The following is a 19,308-nucleotide window of genomic DNA, read 5'->3' as shown; positions in this document are numbered from 1 at the left end:
TGGCTTAGTTTGGTCGGCCATGGGTAGGCATACTGCTTTATTTATTCAGGCATTCTCCCATAATCTGTCAGTAAGGCTTTATGGCAGTGATGGCTAACTTGTGACACTCCAGGTGTTGTGAAACTACAAGCCCCAGCATGCTTTGCCAGCTATCAGCTAGTTATCCACTGGCAAAGAATGCTGGGGCTTGTAGTTTCACAACACCTGGAGTGTCACAGGTTAGCCATCACTGCTTTATGGCATAATGATGTATCCTGAGATGTTTCATCGGTAGCGTTAGATTTGTAGGGCTGACCATACACAGGCAGATTTTACTGTTGCTGAACAAACCATCTAGTGATGTAATGATGGGTTCGGTCACATGCAGCTTTTATGTCCAGACCCAACAATCATCACACACACTCTCAGCAATTTTGGTCTGTCAGTTTACAGAGCTGTAATCATGCTCATGCTGAATCCAATCAATCCAGCCAACTGGGTGGTAAATAGGAATATCGGCTATCCCTCTCAGCTGAAGTGTAAATTTGCTTTTTGTACTCTTGCAGTCATTCACTTATCTGTACTTCCTCCCACCTTTCAGTCTGGCGGGAAAGGTTCCGGGGATTCCATCTACGAAGTTCTGAGCTTGCAGCGGCAGTCTGAGATGGTGGAGGCTCCAACCAGCCCAACAAGCACAAGTGGAATAATGTCCCCTCTGGAGGAAGATGAGCCAGAGGAAGGTGAGGGATGCTTCATGTTTGTCTCATGTAATATATGTTTAATAGAACACATGGGTATATTCTGCCTCTAAATAGTGTAAGCTACAAAAAAAATATCAAACTATTAAACAGGTTATTTAAATATAGCTATAAGTAATTCAGTGCCAGTAATGCAGAGTGATTCCATTATATGTCCACCACTTGTATCTTCCCTCTGCTGTATGTAGACAAACAAGTGTTAGTTGGCCAGGTGCCACACCATGCCTTCATGAGGGTCAGCTGTGTACTCCTTCACCATATCTGATTTGCTTTATTCTCTGTTTTACCTTATCATCCTGGATTCTACCACACAAGGGTGTAACTGAATGTTAATGTCACTGCAAGAACATGGCATCCAGGGTACAGTGCATGTGCTTGTGACTACATTGTGTGCTAGTTATGGTGCATGACCTGTGTGAGACCATGGTGTGTGAGGTATGGTACATGGCCTGTGTGAGACCATGGTGTGTGAGGTACGGTACATGGCCGGTGTGAGACCATGGTGTGTGAGGTACGGTACATGGCCTGTGTGAGACCATGGTGTGTGAGGTACGGTACATGGCCTGTGTGAGACCATGGTGTTTGAGGTACGGTGCATGGCCTGTGTGAGACCATGGTGTGTGAGGTATGGTGCATGGCCTGTGTGAGACCATGGTGTGTGAGGTACGGTACATGGCCTGTGTGAGACCATGGTGTGTGAGGTACGGTACATGGCCGGTGTGAGACCATGGTGTGTGAGGTACGGTGCATGGCCTGTGTGAGACCATGGTGTGTGAGGTACGGTACATGGCCTGTGTGAGACCATGGTGTGTGAGGTACGGTACATGGCCGGTGTGAGACCATGGTGTGTGAGGTACGGTACATGGCCTGTGTGAGACCATGGTGTGTGAGGTACGGTACATGGCCTGTGTGAGACCATGGTGTGTGAGGTACGGTACATGGCCTGTGTGAGACCATGGTGTGTGAGGTACGGTACATGGCCTGTGTGAGACCATGGTGTGTGAGGTACGGTACATGGCCGGTGTGAGACCATGGTGTGTGAGGTACGGTACATGGCCTGTGTGAGACCATGGTGTGTGAGGTACGGTACATGGCCTGTGTGAGACCATGGTGTGTGAGGTACGGTACATGGCCTGTGTGAGACCATGGTGTGTGAGGTACGGTACATGGCCTGTGTGAGACCATGGTGTGTGAGGTACGGTACATGGCCTGTGTGAGACCATGGTGTGTGAGGTACGGTACATGGCCTGTGTGAGAACATGGTGTGTGAGGTATGGTGCATGGCCTGTGTGAGACCATGGTGTGTGAGGTATGGTGCATGGCCTGTGTGAGACTATGGCGTGTGAGGTACGGTACATGGCCTGTGTGAGACCATGGTGTGTGAGGTACGGTACATGGCCTGTGTGAGACCATGGTGTGTGAGGTACGGTACATGGCCTGTGTGAGACCATGGTGTGTGAGGTACGGTACATGGCCTGTGTGAGACCATGGTGTGTGAGGTACGGTGCATGGCCTGTGTGAGACCATGGTGTGTGAGGTACGGTACATGGCCGGTGTGAGACCATGGTGTGTGAGGTACGGTACATGGCCTGTGTGAGACCATGGTGTGTGAGGTACGGTACATGGCCTGTGTGAGACCATGGTGTGTGAGGTACGGTACATGGCCTGTGTGAGACCATGGTGTGTGAGGTACGGTACATGGCCTGTGTGAGAACATGGTGTGTGAGGTATGGTGCATGGCCTGTGTGAGACCATGGTGTGTGAGGTATGGTGCATGGCCTGTGTGATACCATGGTGTGTGAGGTACGGTACATGGCCTGTGTGAGACCATGGTGTGTGAGGTACGGTACATGGCCTGTGTGAGACTATGGCGTGTGAGGTATGGTGCATGGGTTATGACAACATGGTGTGTGAGGTACGGTGCATGGCTTGTGTGAGACCATGGTGTGTGAGGTACGGTGCATGGCCTGTGTGACAACATGGTGTGTGAGGTACGGTGCATGGCCTGTGTGACAACATGGTGTGTGAGGTACGGTGCATGGGTTGTGACAACATGGTGTGTGAGGTACGGTGCATGGGTTATGAGAACATGGTGTGTGAGGTACGGTGCATGGCCTGTGTGACAACATGGTGTGTGAGGTACGGTGCATGGGTTATGAGAACATGGGGTGCAGAGTAGAAAGCATGGTCTGTGAGAAGATGGCGTACAGGCTGTAATATATGTAGAGTGAAGTCATGCGGGTTGCAGTACATTATCTGTGAGAACATGATTGCCACCTTTAGTTGTCGTTCCGGGTGATAAAAGATGAGGTTACTGATCAGGAAGCTGGAGATGGTAGTAATACAGAGTGAATACTGATGTGTTAGTGCTTTAAACACAGCTTCCACACCAGGCATTGAAAGAGAGTTCAATGTAGCTAAGAGAATATTTTTACATCCATGATATGTACACATGCTATTATTAATTCCATGGGATTATTTTGACAGAATAACATAATTCTTGTTAATGTATTATAAAGTGGTCAAGTAAATTAATTTTAACTTTGTGCTTGGTAGATGGTATGGTGTGGGATTTGAGGTTGGTGATCGGAATTTATGGTTGTACGTTTTATGAAGTAATAGAAGGGAGAATAAGGGGTGCTGTTTACTAATGTAATCTATGTTCAAATTGTTTAAACATATATTTACAATACGAAATAGGCATCACAAATAAAACATTTTATTTTTTCTGTTCATACAATATTAATATATTTCTGGTACACAATTGGCATTGAAAAGGTAAATGTATTAGGAGTCCACGTAGCAGTTATACGGTTATTGGATGTTTTATGTTTTTAATAGAGAATTGTCACTGTCATGAAATGTAGACGAGGGGGAGTTGAGTTAAAAATGTGGTATACAATTGGACAGCAGAATTGGCAGATACCTATATAAAGAGGACTGGCGTAATGTTGATGTTGTGTCAGTACAAGTTAGCTAATGAAGGCAGACTGTTTAAATCGAACCTTTTAATGTGTTTCTAGTATTTGTTTATGTTTTTTAAATGCATGTGTAGCTCCTGCCCCATCGGGTGCCTCAATGTACTTTGAGGGAAGGGAGGTGGTAAACATCATGCTTAGGATCTTCTCAATAGGGTACCTCCACCAGAGTTGTATCCACTCTTCAGGCTGTAGATCCTAGCAGGATCCACCAAGAGTCCGCTCAGGGAACCCCCACCTAACTCCCTAAAAGTAACTTGTGGAAGCTCACACAGGTAGAGAGGATGCGCCACTTGGCATGATTTTTTTAAGGCGTTGTAACATATGGCCTGAAACCTGATTAGTAGGGAGCGGTGTACAATATGTAGTTTATTATGATTGTAATGATGATGGCAAGATACAAAATATTTAAAGACTAAGATTATCTGTACAATAATGTACAGTAGTAATATATAAAGATAATGAGATGACATCTGAATGCAAATGATAAAAGAAATGTCAGGACTATAGTTGATGAATAGCAACAATATTATGAAGACCATTTAAATGCAATATGATTAAGACATCTTCAATGACTGTTAAGCAGGGTAATATACTTGACTCAGTGGAAGAAGAATGAGGCGGTATATCGGTTTAATGATACTAAAGTTCTATTTGCATAGATCACGGGCCACATCCTTAATCAAGAAACTGAATACAGTAGATTTGAATGAAATGGAGAAGGCAACAAAAATGGCAAGTGTACATTCTAGACCATAACTGGGCTTAATTTCAAAGTAGATGAGGTAGAAGTAGCTGGTATTACAACCTTAATAATTATATGAATGGCATCAACTCTGATTAATATCAGCGCAATTAAGATCCACTTGCAAGGTAAAGTGTAATGAGAAAGGGGTGGACTAGTCCCTTAAGAAAGAAACTACTATTAAATGTAAAGGATCAGGGATGATGGGAGTAGTGGTCCCAGCAGTGACGGGCAATGCAAGGCTGTACCTTTGCCTTAAACAGGCTGCCACATGGGTGAATGACTCCAGGAGGTATATTTAATAAACTGCGTGTTTGAAAAGGTGGAGATTTTGCCTATAGCAACCAATGAGATTCTAGCTGTCATTTTGTAGAATGTACTAAATAAATGACAGCTAGAATCTGATTGGTTGCTATAGGCAACATCTCCACTCTTTTAAACTCGCAGTTTAGTAAATATACCCCCAGGTGTGGTGCAGTGCACTGTTAGGCAGGTTAGGCTTTGAATATGAATCACAGACTTTGAGTGACCTCCAGAGACTCTCCTCAGCATAACGCCATCAGGAATTTGGAATAATGGCAAAGAGGACAAGCAACCTGGAACAATGGCAAAGAGACTGGACTCCCCTTGTTCCTCTGGGCTGGCCCTGGAGCTCCCCTCTTGTTCCTCTGGCCTTATTCTCTGGCTGTGACAGACTTCCATCTGGGACTGGCAATTCCCTCTGATTTTCTGGCAGCTAGCTCTAGTAGTCTTGCGAGCTGCAAGATTAATTATAACATAAATTGAAATAATTATAATAGACAACACTACAGTTTGTGATCTCGAAAACAATACTATATCCGATGTCTGTGAGATAGAAAAGATGCACTATATTTAAATTTGTACTTATAACAATAACATGTTGGTCGAATTTTATATAAGTCCTGTACAAACTTAATTAAAGTGTATCTTTTTTTTTTTTATCTCGGACATCGGATACGGTAGTATTTTCACAAATAGAGATCACAAGCCTGTAGCTCTTTCTATTATAATTTAGAATTTTTTATCTATTTAGAGGGTGCAACCTCTATTTTTGACAGCTGCTTCTTTTATTTTAAGAAAGAGATTTCACATAATTGTTGATTTTCAGCTGAGCGCCTGGCCTGCAGGGATTAGTTCATTTTTTGATACATAGTATTGGCCTTTCAGATAAATTGGCAGCTTTTGTGACTTTACTGGCAGCCTTGTCTGTAAGGTTTGCATCTCTCTTGGTCATTGTTGCAGCTTGCTCAGTTAGACTCTGTCTTGGGGATGTGAAGCCCTTCACATCTTTCTCATCTCTTACAGTCTCTGCTGTGTACACACTCTGCTCTTTTGCCTGTCTATAGGGCTCTTATACACACAGTACTGTCACTCCCTGTGTGTTGCTTTCTCTCAGCAGCTGTATTGACACTTGTTTCTCCTTCTCTGTGACTCCTCAGGGTATGGCTGCCAACCCGGCAATGGATGTGCCTAACTCCTGCCACACTCCGGCGTTTCTCCTGCTCTTCCCTTTGCTCTGCCACCAAATATTTTGGCAGGCGCTGACATCGCATTCTGTGCTTGGCAGCTAGGGCATGGGGGGAACTGTAGTTTTTGGTTCCTGATGCTGCAGTAGAAATATATTTACTCATGGGACATGCCCCATACTGAAATAAACTACTTAGTCATAGAATTCAATCCATGTCTAAAAATAGCAACACAGAAATGCATCTAATGATAATTCATGTAGGCTTCCCCTAGGACCTACAGCTATTGTTGCTGCAGCAAGCTGAGCTGGTTGGGACGTGCCTATCGGAGCCACATGTGAAAGTGATGCATGTGCCCAGGGAATGCTTTGGGTCACAATGAAATTTCAATTTCTGAATTGAAACCTATGTCTGTAAGGAACCTCATTTGTCTTTGTATTACTTTGTGTAATCCATTGCATTTGAATTACAAAATCAAGGCATTACATTTACATATAATAGTAATAAAAATAGTTTATTGCCTTCATGTCTGGTAGTTAATGCATAAACATTGTAGCATAATTACAATGTTATGATACATAGGTAAGTACCAGGTCATAATAAAGTTCCAGTACAAGAAAAATTTAGGCAATACAATAGAGCACACTGGAACTGTAAGGGGCGGCATGAGAAGGAGACTTTGTTGGTTCCCAATTCAGGATACAGTGGAGGAAATAGGGATTTATGGTCGGGGTATCAAGCTAGTTCTGTCATACACTATAATGTTTATCTGGGCTTAGTGATAAATTCATCTTTTATAACCGGAATTCAATAAAGTTCCAGTATAGTTGACAGGCTTATTAGTATGTAATAAAGTAGAAGAGTCTGTGTTGGCAGCAACTTCACATCTAAGTTTCCATGATATTGTTATTTAGAAATTTCAAGATTTGTTTACCAGAAACCTTGAAATTTGGGACAACTGCACGATAAATAGTAAAATATTTTGGGGGAAACTACAGAACACAATGCATGACATCCTGCTGATCGTGCAGAATTGAGTTCTGGATGATCAGCATTCAGGTTAAGCAGCTGGATCGGGCCGTGTATGGTCACTTTAAGGCTGATGATAGACGTCTATAGCACACACAGGCACTAACATTAGAAGGAGAGGTACAATATTCAAACATGACAGGTTTCTAGAAATCTGAACTAAATTGGCCTATTGCATATATGGCTGTGCTGCCGATGCCGAACCATTCAAAGTAAATAAAGGGTGAAACACTGAATACATAGTGGATGTGGGCTTGAGTGCTCTGTCTGAATATATTCACAGCCCTCTCATATTGTAGCCAGCAGCTCCAACAAGGGGAAGCTGACATTCTCTGTAGGAATACAATGTACCTTTTAATGGATCGTTAAGTATTATTATCTTGCTTTTAGCCTTATAGCAGGAATAGCCCAACACATCAATTTTCAGATCACAAATTTGCTGCAGCTTGTCCTTTGTTTTGTTTTTTTTACCTTTTTAAACATTTTATTTTTTAAAAGAAACAGATGTAAACAGTCACAATAAAGATTGAACAGGTAATCTTATTGGTTCTTCTTTCTTTTGTTTTTTTTCAAAGGAACTGGTAGGGCATGGGAAGTAAGGGGGGAGGGGGCAGGTACATGACAGGGTAATCAATAAATGAACAACATACAAAGAAAAACAAGGTACAAAAAGGTCTAAGGTGAGCAATGATATACCAAACCCCATAGAGTGAGTAATTAAGGTGGGGAAGGATTCCTGAGTGTTGGCGGACGGTTGCCACTACCAGGGGGCCCATTTGGCATTGACTTTTTGTTGTTTATCGTGTAGCTACTATGTTTGGCATAGTGTAGGCATGAAACGGATCACAAAGCTCTGGGAGTAGGAGGGTCAGGGATTTTCAAATTTTTGGCAATTCAGGGTTTATTGTCAGTAAGGAAGTGAGAGATTAATTTTTTGTCTGTACGCTCTCATCTGGGGAGATGGGAGAGGAGGACGGTCCATGGGGCTTTGGGAATCGGTTGGTTGGACAGAGAGTTAAGAATGGACACAAGACCTTATTCCAAAAGGGGATGATGCTGGGGCAGGTCCACCAACTGTGGAAAACATGCACCTATGTGGCCACAATTCCGCCAGCAGCTTGAAATGGAGTTAGAGAACATTTTAGAGAGTTTGTCTATGGCAGGGGTGGTCAACCAGTCGGAACCTAAGAGCCAGAAAATATACATAGATAACACAAAGAACCAACTTTACCTTTTATAAATGTGTGACCTCTTTCCACCAGACCTTACCACATGCCCTTTGCATACACATCAGCCTCTCCACATGCCAACATTCAACCAACATTCCCCATACAGGCCAGTCAGCCTCCCCACTTGCCCCATACATGCCAATCAAACCTCTACACATGGCCCATTCATGCCAGTCAAACCTCCACACATTCCAACAGATATCCCCAAATGCCATTAGCCTCTCACATGCCCCTTATTTGCTTGTCACGCAGACGCTGGAGCACGCGCAGAGAAAGGAGGGTGAGCAGACTGCACACTCTCCTCCTTCCCTGATTGGATACCAGTAATAACGTGACCTCTCTGCGTTATGCGTCACATGACGCTGGCTGCTGTCAGATGCGCTGAGGCTCCTGGCCGGCCGGGTGATTCTGCCGGAGCACTGCTGACAGCCACAGAGAATCGTCCAGCCGGCCAGGAGCCTCAATTTCAAAGTCAAAGAGTCGCATGCGGCTGGAGAGCCGCTGGTTGGCCATCCCTGGCCTATGATGTAATACCACCTATAGCAAAGCTTGTAGGCTGTTTCCTCAATGTGTATGGAGACGGAGCTTGTGGCAGTCCCTTCTCTCACTTCATCCCAACAAGACTCATTCAGGTGGTCCCTTTTTATATTCCAGCTGATACTATATCATTCACACCCTTCTGTTCAGTTTTGTGGATTTTATGTTTCATGGCTAAAAATATATTTATATTTAATTATGGTGATTAAATGTTTGTTTGGGTAAACGAAGGACCGATTTATTATATTGTCTAGAAAGTGTTGAATAACATATTTTGTTAATAATTTATTTGACCCTCAGCGGGATATGTTTACAGAATTATAATTGGTTATATTGGGTTTATACCTTTTAAACTTGCATCTATCACCTGCACATGATGGAAGCATCCGTTTTCTGGGCACAGCCAGTAATCAGAAGATTGCAGCCTATCCATACACTTGTAACTAGTGACTTAACATGAATATTGGTTTAGTCCAGAAAAAAAAAAAGGTTCCTACATGGGATTTTTGCAATATAAACGCGAAAAATCTTTCTATTGTTCTTAAATGTTTCAAAAAGTTAAACAGCAATGTGTGAACTATCCGTTAGATTGTAACATGTACCAACATTCATGAACTTAATACTAAATAATACTTTTATATATGAAATAATATTTAAAATAATACTTCAAACCTATAATATTTCAATCTTTATACAGAAAGTGACAGTGAGCTCTGGAGTGGCACTGGGGACGTTTCCAAGGAGTGCCCGGAGAATATTTTGGAAAGCTGGGGTCAGCTTCTTCAGAAATGGTAAGAAGTCATATTTGTATCCAATGATGCAGAAGTTTTGTTATGTTTGCTTTTATTATACAGAAATATATGTATAGGGTGTTTTCTGCTTGTTGAAACAAGGATTCTGTTTCGATAAGGTGGATAGCCTGACGGGTGCACTTTTGCTATAATGATCTACCTTCAGATTTAGGAATGTACTATCTCTTTTAAGAGTCTGCCGCCTGCTTGCAGAGCAATTTGTAACTATTGAATACTGCTGTGTAATCACCAGGTAGAGTTCTGACAGTTATACCTATTACAGAATGCTGTTATGTTCTAGACGTTTATCAAAGGTTCTAAGCCAGTGATGTGCATCATAATATCTTGTGGCCCTTGGTCGTCAATTCAGAGAGGTGTTTTCAAGATTCAAGAAATGTGAACAAATAGGAGCCATGGTTTATACGTGTCAGAGTTGACCCTCACGAGTCATTTGGTTTTTACCCACTCTACTACTCCTCTCATTATACCTCTCGGATTGTATTCCCTCCTTGTTGGCTACATCATTCTTTATATTCTATTTGCATAACTAAGCAATGGAAATGTTTGGTGTTGATAGTTTTCATTGTCACCTGCTCGGGGCAGTCGTTTTTTGGGCTGCACCATTAATGCAGCCTATCAAATCCCTTGGACCCACAAGTCACTTAAGTGAGGTGCTTGGTGTCCCTGCTGCCTGCACAGAGTGGAGGGGACTTTTCGTATGTTCTTTACATTTTTATTTATTTCAAGGTGACATTGTTAAGAAATGATGTACATGGAACCAACATACGAGATGAAGTCCATTTCAGAAATATATTTAGTCGTGAAGGTTTTGTCCTCCTTTGTTGACGTTTTTAGTGATTTATGAAGGGTTGCACTTTGGAGAAATGGGAAAGGAAAAGGGGAACTATGTATTGAGGAAAAAATAATGAAAGTGGTATATTAAATATCTAATTTAGAAAATATATTCTCCTTCCAGTAGTTCTCAGTATACCATATGCAATTTACAGAATAACAATGGTTCAAATAGGGAAAAAAGTAAAAAGAGAATGAAGACTGCCTTGTTCCCCTGTTTAATATGTGCAAAATGGGTCATCTATTCCATAAATGCTATAAAGCATATTTTATTATTAACTGCTTAGTTGGGAGACGTAGTTTGTTTCAGAACTTTTGCAATATTATATTTTTATGCTTGTAGTACATGAAATATTATATTGGCATTTATTATTATTATTATTATTATTATTATTATTATTATTATTAATAATAATAATAATAATAATAATAATAATAATTTTATTTATTAAGGTAAAAGATTGTTAAAAACTTGAGAATTGTATTGATTGATAAAATATTATCTAGTGAAGTTTAAACTTCCCTCCAAAATGGGGAATTTTTAGAGCAATGTTCATCAGAAGTGAAAAAAAAATGTCTCATCTTTGACCACATTCTTGCATACAAAGTGGAAGTATATGGGTAGATTTTTTTTACTTCTGACAGGTAACATGTGGAGGTGACAACTTTGTTGACTAAACAATATTCAAACGCAACCTGGTAGCGTTGTAGGTATCCGTTCACCATGGATGCAGCCTATCGGTTCATTACATACCAGTGACGTAGCAGAAGAGCAGCCATTTTGTGGGCTGAACCAATCATTAATGGTACCGATCGACTTACTAGGAAGTTGTGACAGAAAATCTTTGTGCCTCCCAGTGAACATGATTGCCAGTTATCCCTTTTTATTGATAATTATGTTATACAGATTATGTGGCTAATTAAATTCATTCAGCCACATAGTATAATTTGTGTCCATAATTGCAAAGTTGAGTTGCCAACCTTACTTGTGAATTGCTGAGTTTCTGAGTTCTTCTGAATATTGATTTAGCCTAGATCAGTGATGGCACTCCAGGTGTTGTGAAACTACAAGCCCCAGCATGCTTTGCCAGTAGATAACTAGCTGATAGCTGGCAAAGCATGCTGGGACTTGTAGTTTCACAAACACCTGGAGTGTCACAGGTTAGCCATCACTGGCCTAGACAATGGCTGTCTCCACTGAGAGTAATGGAAACGCAAAATGGCGTCCATTGTAAAGTCTATTTGTGCTGTCGTGTCCTAACCATGTGATACTGGCTGTTGAGATTCAGAGAATGGGCATGTCTTCACATTTCCACACTGTGTCCGCCCACTGAGCGGAGAGGGTATTAAAAATGAACCCTTATACATAGAGAGTTTTAACGCAGTAGTTGTGTGTTTTCTTCGTAAGGAGATTGACATCTGCATGTCTTCTTAATATTGTAATATTTATGCATGTGTTGTCTTTTGTGTTTTTAATTTTGGGCCCCTAGCCTGTTACCTTTTATATAATTAACACTATATTGCCTAATTCACATACATAATTGTTTTGACACATACTTAGATATTTATAGTGTTTTCCCATACTTCGTTTTGACACCACAATCATATAAATTATGTTTTGTCAGAAGATCATTCACAAAATGGCTGGTCTGTCAGAATAAGCATCATTCAGTGTAAACATGGCTAAATATTTGGTTATTTGTAATGTTAATTTTTTTCAACTAAAATGTATTTTATTTCTTCAGCCTGGATTATCAACAGTTACCTGACATATTCATAAAAGGTCTTTTCTTCTTAAATGATGGTAAAACAAATTCTGTCAGATTTACCACAAACATAGGCTGTGGATGCCTTTTTTTTGTCTCTCTTATTCCTGTGGGTTAGCCTTGGATTTATTTTTTCTTCTGTTTACATTCAAAATGGGCTTTTGATTTGGAAAGTGAATTAGCACTCCGAGAAGAAATGTCTCTGGCTAATCCTTGAGAGACAGAGCCTGCGGGGTGTGAAATGAAACCATATATCAAAGCATTTTGGCTATTGTTTCACTTTGTTCTCTGAATTAGGTGTTAACTGAGCGTTCACCACCCCCGAAGCATATTCTGATTAATTCACCTGTTTCTCACACCTGCACAATTAGATTTACCTGTTACTTATTGCTCTTCCGCAGAGATAATGGTTGGTTTGGAAATAAACATTTATGTTATGTATGGTCTGAGAAAGGGAGTCTAGGTCTAACTAACTTAAGTAAGAGAAAATAGATTCTAATTCTTTTCCCATTATTTCCTCTACAGTTCACTATTATATCTATAATATTGACCATTTGTGTACATCAGCATGTCAAGAAGACTTGATGTACCTGACGGTTTACTTTTAAGGCTGTAACGTTGTTCTTTGTGTAGCCAACAAGCTTCCATGTTTCCTCATTAACATGACTGCTGGATGAGCTAGTGGTTTGCTTGTGCAAGTATCTTGCAAATTAGTTAAAAGAGAAAAGAGATGTACAGTAAGTAAAGCAGAGGGTTGAGAATAAGGTCTTGTGGGACCCCAACAGATGAGGGGATTGGAGAGGAAGATGTTACAGAGTTGGCGACACTGAAGGAGCAGTTGGATTGGTAGGAAGTGAACCAGGAAAGAACAGTCACGAAGGTCAATAGAGTGAAGGTGAAGAGAGTAATCAATAGTATTGAAAGTAGCAGGAGGTCTGTGACCAGTATGGAGAACGGGCAATTAGACTTTGCTTATAAGTAAGATTGTTGATCACTTATTTTAGGGCAGTCTCGGTGGAATAACACAGAAGGTTTGAGTGCCTTCGGATACCACACAGTGAAAATCTGCCTTACTAGACGGTAAGGAACCACCCTTCCTTACATTGACAACTAACAATAAAAAAAAGCCTAGTAATGGCGCTAAACACTATACATACAAAAAGTTACTTTTTACTAGGTCCTTTTTAATTGTTCGTCCCATTGGAATGTTTGGATTGGTTGAACTCTGGTAAGCAGAGGGGGGTTTAGCTGAAACCATGAGCTTAAGGACAGTGTTGAAAGGGTTCAGCCTCTCCTCATCAGTGACTGTGACATTTGCCTATATCCTCTGGTAGAGTTTAAATTTCCCTACAAAAAGTTACATTTTTAGAGCATGTCCCCCAGAATGGGAAAGAAAATCTCTCTCTCACTAACACAAAATGGAAGATTATTGGTAGATTTTATTAAGTCTACAGGTACCTTGTGGAGGTGATAATTTTGTTGGCTAAAACAATATCTAAATGCAACTTTGTAGGAATGCATTCTTAATTAATGAAACTGATTTATTAGGAAGTATTGAGAAACACTTTGTTCTGAGCTTTAACTATAATTTGGACTATATCTACATTACTACTGTTTGGAGGTTGTATACAAGTAGCTGTGAAATCTTTCTCTGAAATCTTTTTTTCAACAGAGAATTTTTTTTTATACTAGACTTGCTGTATGATAAGATGTCTAAGATAGACACTAACCATGTCAGTGTAAGCCCTTATTTGGATATGGTTCACTAGTTACAGAAGATTTAAGGTCTTTTCTATTGACCAAAGTAACTATCTGGTGTATAAAAGTAGATTCTCCCTTTGACGATCATTCTACTTTGTTCAATGCATTAAAAATTTGCCAAAGCAATTAGCACAGAATATTCTGGTTTATGAGATGTTTATTAAAATTAATGAGCATGTTACAACTGTGTTTTAGTTCTTTCCTGAAACATGGAAGGAATCGTGTCTGATCTTACACTACACAGTCAGGACAAAGGAAAGTGCAGACTGATGAACAGCAATTAAAATGTTCTGCACATTTCAGCTTTACTACCTTTTTAGAACTAAGGTGGCTTTTTCAATTAAGCTTGAAAGAAGACACTTAAATTGGGATACATCTGTTTAAAAATGCATATTTATAGTTTTAGTACTGAAAGTGTTGTATCCATTGCCAACACTCAGAATAACTCCGGTCTCAATGTCGTCACTAGGTCCGATTATGATAATTTGTAGAAAATAAGCGGATACAGCTGCGCCACTAATACTACATTATTTAAAGAGCTCTTTTTTTCATACAAACTGCTTTCAGTTATATAATGCCCTCAATACAATATGCGCCTTGTACCAGTGTATAGTGTGTCCAGTGCTAGGGTGCCCCCAATGCAATTATACGATGAGCCACCATCTGCACTGAGCAGTCACCACACACTACTGCCTCTCTCCAGCCTGCATTTAATAAGCACTTTGACTTACATACCTCACCCCACGTAAGAGTAATGGCAGGTAGAGTTGTAGACGCAGGGGCACTTGGTGGCTGCAGGCCGCTTTGTGCCAGTGGAGAGGCATGGTGACAATGTAGGGCACTTAGTAAGTGCTGGCTGCAGGAGGAAGAATCCTATATCCGAGTGATGATCGCTTTGCGATTGTAGTGGATAACATTGTCATGAGAGGTGAGAGACAGCATCCTGAATACATTAAAGCATTTGCCCAGACTAATGATTGTTCAGCAAGAGGACGAATCCAGGATATATTGGATAGAGGGTAACCCTAGGTACACGGGGGTTTTAATACACCTAGTAGTGGATACTGGATAGAAGTCCATAGGACTTGTGTTCATAGGAAGCCAAAAGACCAATTATTTCAAAGAGGATAAACTCCTCTTACAGATTGATGTATAACATCCAAAACTATACAAACCTAACTTAATGACCTTGCCCATAGCAATTAGCTAAAATACTAAATCTTAAGCTTTCTCCTGCACCTAACGTTATTCATGTCCCTAATTTTCATTTAAATTCTACCCACTCATCAAGTTAAAAGTGTCTTAACAAGTTTTATGTAACGTTATTGCTGATTTTGAGGATTGGGTCATAATAATGTTACAAGCTGGAATGTTTAGAATATATTGTATCATGTTATTTGAGCTACTTCAAATTGGGAATTTTTGTTTTAACTAAAGATTTAGATGAAAACATTTAGTCTACACTGGGGGAAGGGGGGTGAGATTTACTGAGGTGTGAAATTTTGACCAGCTATCCTGTCCAATCAGTTGGGGTAGGAAATAAACAGACATTTTTTATTAAATATTTTTGTCTTGTTTTTTATTAAATTAGCTTTTCAACATTGCAAACACAGAATATACATACAAAATAACAAAATACCATACTGAAAGTAAGCAACAAAACAAAAATAAAATCAGTAATAAAATCAATAATAAAAAAAACAAAACGTACAAAGCAAATCATGAGCAAATGTTAACATGGCATTATGCTACACATATTTACACCTATTAAAGCACTAGCTAATTAGTAGACTGGAGCATAGGGGAAGAGCTTGTCCGTACGATATACAAGTCTACGAAGAAGCTTCCAGGGACTCCATAGATTGTAAGCTTGCGAGCAGGGTTCTCTTACCTCTCTGTCTGTATGTATTACCCAGTATTGTCTTATTAATGTTTGTTCCCAATTGTAAAGCGCTATGGAATTTGCTGGCGCTATATAAATAAATGTTGATGATGATAATGATACCTTTTCCTTGTTTTGATTATTTTTATTTCTTTTCTTGCCCATAACACCTTGGACAGTATAATGACAGACCAGTGTTTGCCAATCTGTTGAAAGTTGCTTTAATTATATCGGTCAGCTACACACAATGAGGATGGCTATTTTAGTGGGCAGAACCAATATGTTTGATATTCTTGCCAAATCACAAATAGCTGGTGACATTACTCAATCATACTGTAGACAGATACTTTTGTTCAGTTTTTTTGCACTCTTCAGCATTGTGCTAATGGCAAAGCAGTAATACAGATAGATTAAAAATGACGTCCCTTTAATACACTGTGTTCATAATGCCTCAGTGATCATCATCATCATCTATTTATATAGCGCCACTAATTCCGCAGCGCTGTACAGAGAACTCACTCACATCAGTCCCTGCCCCATTGGGGCTTACAGTCTAAATTCCCTAACATACATAGACACACACACAGACACAGACTAGGGTCAATTTGTTAGCAGCCAATTAACCTACTAGTATGTTTTTGGAGTGTGGGAGGAAACCGGAGCACCCGGAGGAAACCCACGCAAACACAGGGAGAACATACAAACTCTTCACAGATAAGGCCATGATCCGGAATTGAACTCATGACCCCAGTGCTGTAAGGCAGAAGTGCTAACCATGTCACTTGTTCCTAGTGTATTAATGGTCAGATTGCTTCAGCACACCGAATGGCTGTACCTCTATGTATAAATCACTCCCTTAGCAGAGACAATAGGTAGATGCTAAGCCTGAACATTCCATTGTTTGTATCTTGATTTACAGACAAGTAGTGTTTGTAACAAGCGTGTTACCAATCCTCAGTGCTTGTTTTTTCCCATTAGGATGATGATCAGCAGGCAGATAAATGAGGCCCTTGTGTTATCTGAGCCGAGCACATTCTTATGTGATTAAATGTTGATAGCGATCATGAAGCTAGCAATCTAGTTAATAGTGATTTAACACCGGTTTTGGTCATTTTACTTTGCCTTCTTGATGTGTTTTCTGGAAAAATAGTGCAGTGGTTACATTGTTACTTGTATCTATTGCAGAATGCTGCCAGAAGTGATACTGGATCTTTTTTTCATTTACATATTTTTTTGTAAAGAAAAAAATAGAGTTGCGCAGAATCACCGAATAAAAATGTTTAATATTATTTAAAACAAATACATAATTGCGTTTACCTAAAATCAGTATAGGCTATATATAAATATTGCATGCATAAGATGATGTATACATACATATGTGTTGCCTTGGTTTAGCAACAGAAATAGACACGCAGAATATATAAACCACAAAAAGAAGGAATAGTCCTTCATACAGAAAATAAAAAGTCCTTCATACAGAAAATAAAAAGTCCTTCATACAGAAAATAAAATATAAAACATATAAAATATCACGTGCATTGTGTTTGGAGAGATATATATGCACTTAGGTCTCAATTAGTGAAAAAAGAATATCCAATTCATAAGATGCAGACATCAAAAATGTATCCGGATCGATAGTTAAATGAAAAACATAGGGATATCCCTTATATAGTCCTGATCCACGCTTGTGTATATATATTTTAGAAATCAGATAATCATCCGTTTATAGTGAGAAGAGAAATTGACACCTTTTTACCGTCAATACGGCTGACACAAACATAGACCACATATAGACTGATTTGTCCTATAGCATCATCATCATCATCATCATTTTATTTATATAGCGCCACTAATTCCGCAGCGCTGTACAGAGAACTCATTCACATCAGTCCCTGCCCCATTGGAGCTTACAGTCTAAATTCCCTAATATAGACACACACTCACAGACAGACAAGGAGACAGACAGACATAGACTAGGGTCAATTTTTGATAGCAGCCAATTAACCTACCAGTATGTTTTTGGAGTGTGGGAGGAAACCGGAGCACCCGGAGGAAACCCACACAAACACAGGGAGAACATACAAACTCCACACAGATAAGGCCATGGTCTGGAATCGAACTCATGACCCCAGCGCTATGAGGCAGAAGTGCTAACCACTAGGCCACTGTGCTGCCCGCTGGGGCACTCGGTATTGATAACCCGTTTGGTAGATCTTCTCACCGACTAAGCGGCTGAAATAAAGTTAGAATCAACGTACCCCCGAGAATTATGAAATCCAATCTTGCTACCAGCACTTCACGTCATTGGGTCAGAGAGTATATTAAAAGGTTTACCTTCTCGCTGTTAGTGCGGCTCGCAGGATAGTACAATATGGTGAGTCTCTTCGGTGCGCACCTCCAGAGAGTCCGGACAAGATACAAAGTATCAAAGAGAAAGTTCCACTTGTTAATAGATTTCACTATCATTAGTACACGCCAAGCAGTTCGGGCAGCATGAATAAAGCGACGCGTTTCGTCTGAACCACAGACTTTTTCAAGCAATAAACAACTGATTCAGTAGCTGCCTTTTAAAGGGGAAATATCTCATTAGACGTAATTGCAGACACATGTCTAGAACACTTAGAAACCTGAAAGTGCATATATCTTTATAGAGACCTTGTTATATGACAGATTTTTAATCTTAAGGATGCTTATATTATAATAAGCAGGAAAATTCGTACATAGAAAAATATATATAAGGTGTATAATATATAATACCATACTAATAATCAACCATTAGCAGATTCTCAGCTATATATCTAGTTTGTACATATTTTTTTGTAGCTTAATGACAGATGTTATATATTATATATATATTTTATATTCTCTAATTACTCCTTGCCTCATAAAATGACATGTTAGTTGCAATGTATGATTGTCAGGCCTGGCAGATCTGCACATATATATGATATATGTGGTGTTGTACAATAATACTGGACAGATTAGATGTATGTGCACAGCGATTACTTTTGCACACCAAAGTCCTAATTTACAGTGGGACATACGTGGAGTACGTGCTCAGTAAAACAAAATGGAATTTTGAGTAAGTTAGGTTGGGGCAGGCATGTATAATGTACAGTGGGGGCATAAACCTGCAAGTGTAGAATGCTTTGAAGATGAATACTAGGAGGAGACCGCATCTCCAAATTACTCATCGGAAGATGACCATATCACACCTATCTTTACTGCACTATAATGTATATACATATAGAAATAGACTGTTGCTCACCTCTCAAAGATTCCATGAAATGGGATATTGGAGACGCAATTATAGCAACAGGCACTCTCTGTTTGAAAAACAAAGGGTTTTTATACCGCTGTTTTAAGTCCTTAGAATTATATAGAATAAAAAAAAGACCCTACTCCATCCCCAAAAAGTATCCAGCACCAGTGTATTGCTTGGTGAGCAGCCCCTTTCTCCAACCACTCTAAGCTTTACCACTGGATTCCTTGAATTGTAGCAAGTAGTCTTCCA

At 40.0% G+C, this 19,308-nt stretch overlaps 1 protein-coding gene across 3 annotated transcripts in view; it reads left to right on the top strand.

Moving 5' to 3' along the window:
• The window catches only part of RABGAP1L (RAB GTPase activating protein 1 like), a 244,643-nt gene that overhangs the window by 53,525 nt on the left and 171,810 nt on the right, over positions 1 to 19,308 (top strand). For all 3 annotated transcript variants that reach the window (XM_075182154.1, XM_075182156.1, XM_075182155.1), the window contains 2 exons: positions 581 to 719; positions 9,440 to 9,533. In XM_075182154.1, the coding sequence (XP_075038255.1) occupies positions 581 to 719; positions 9,440 to 9,533 (233 nt within the window). The remainder of the gene's footprint in view (positions 1 to 580; positions 720 to 9,439; positions 9,534 to 19,308) is intronic.

Source organism: Mixophyes fleayi, chromosome 8, assembly GCF_038048845.1.
Source record: "Mixophyes fleayi isolate aMixFle1 chromosome 8, aMixFle1.hap1, whole genome shotgun sequence".
Lineage (NCBI taxonomy): Eukaryota > Metazoa > Chordata > Amphibia > Anura > Limnodynastidae > Mixophyes > Mixophyes fleayi.
Note: the sequence above shows the minus strand (reverse complement) of the source record. Positions and strands in the feature narration are given on the sequence as shown.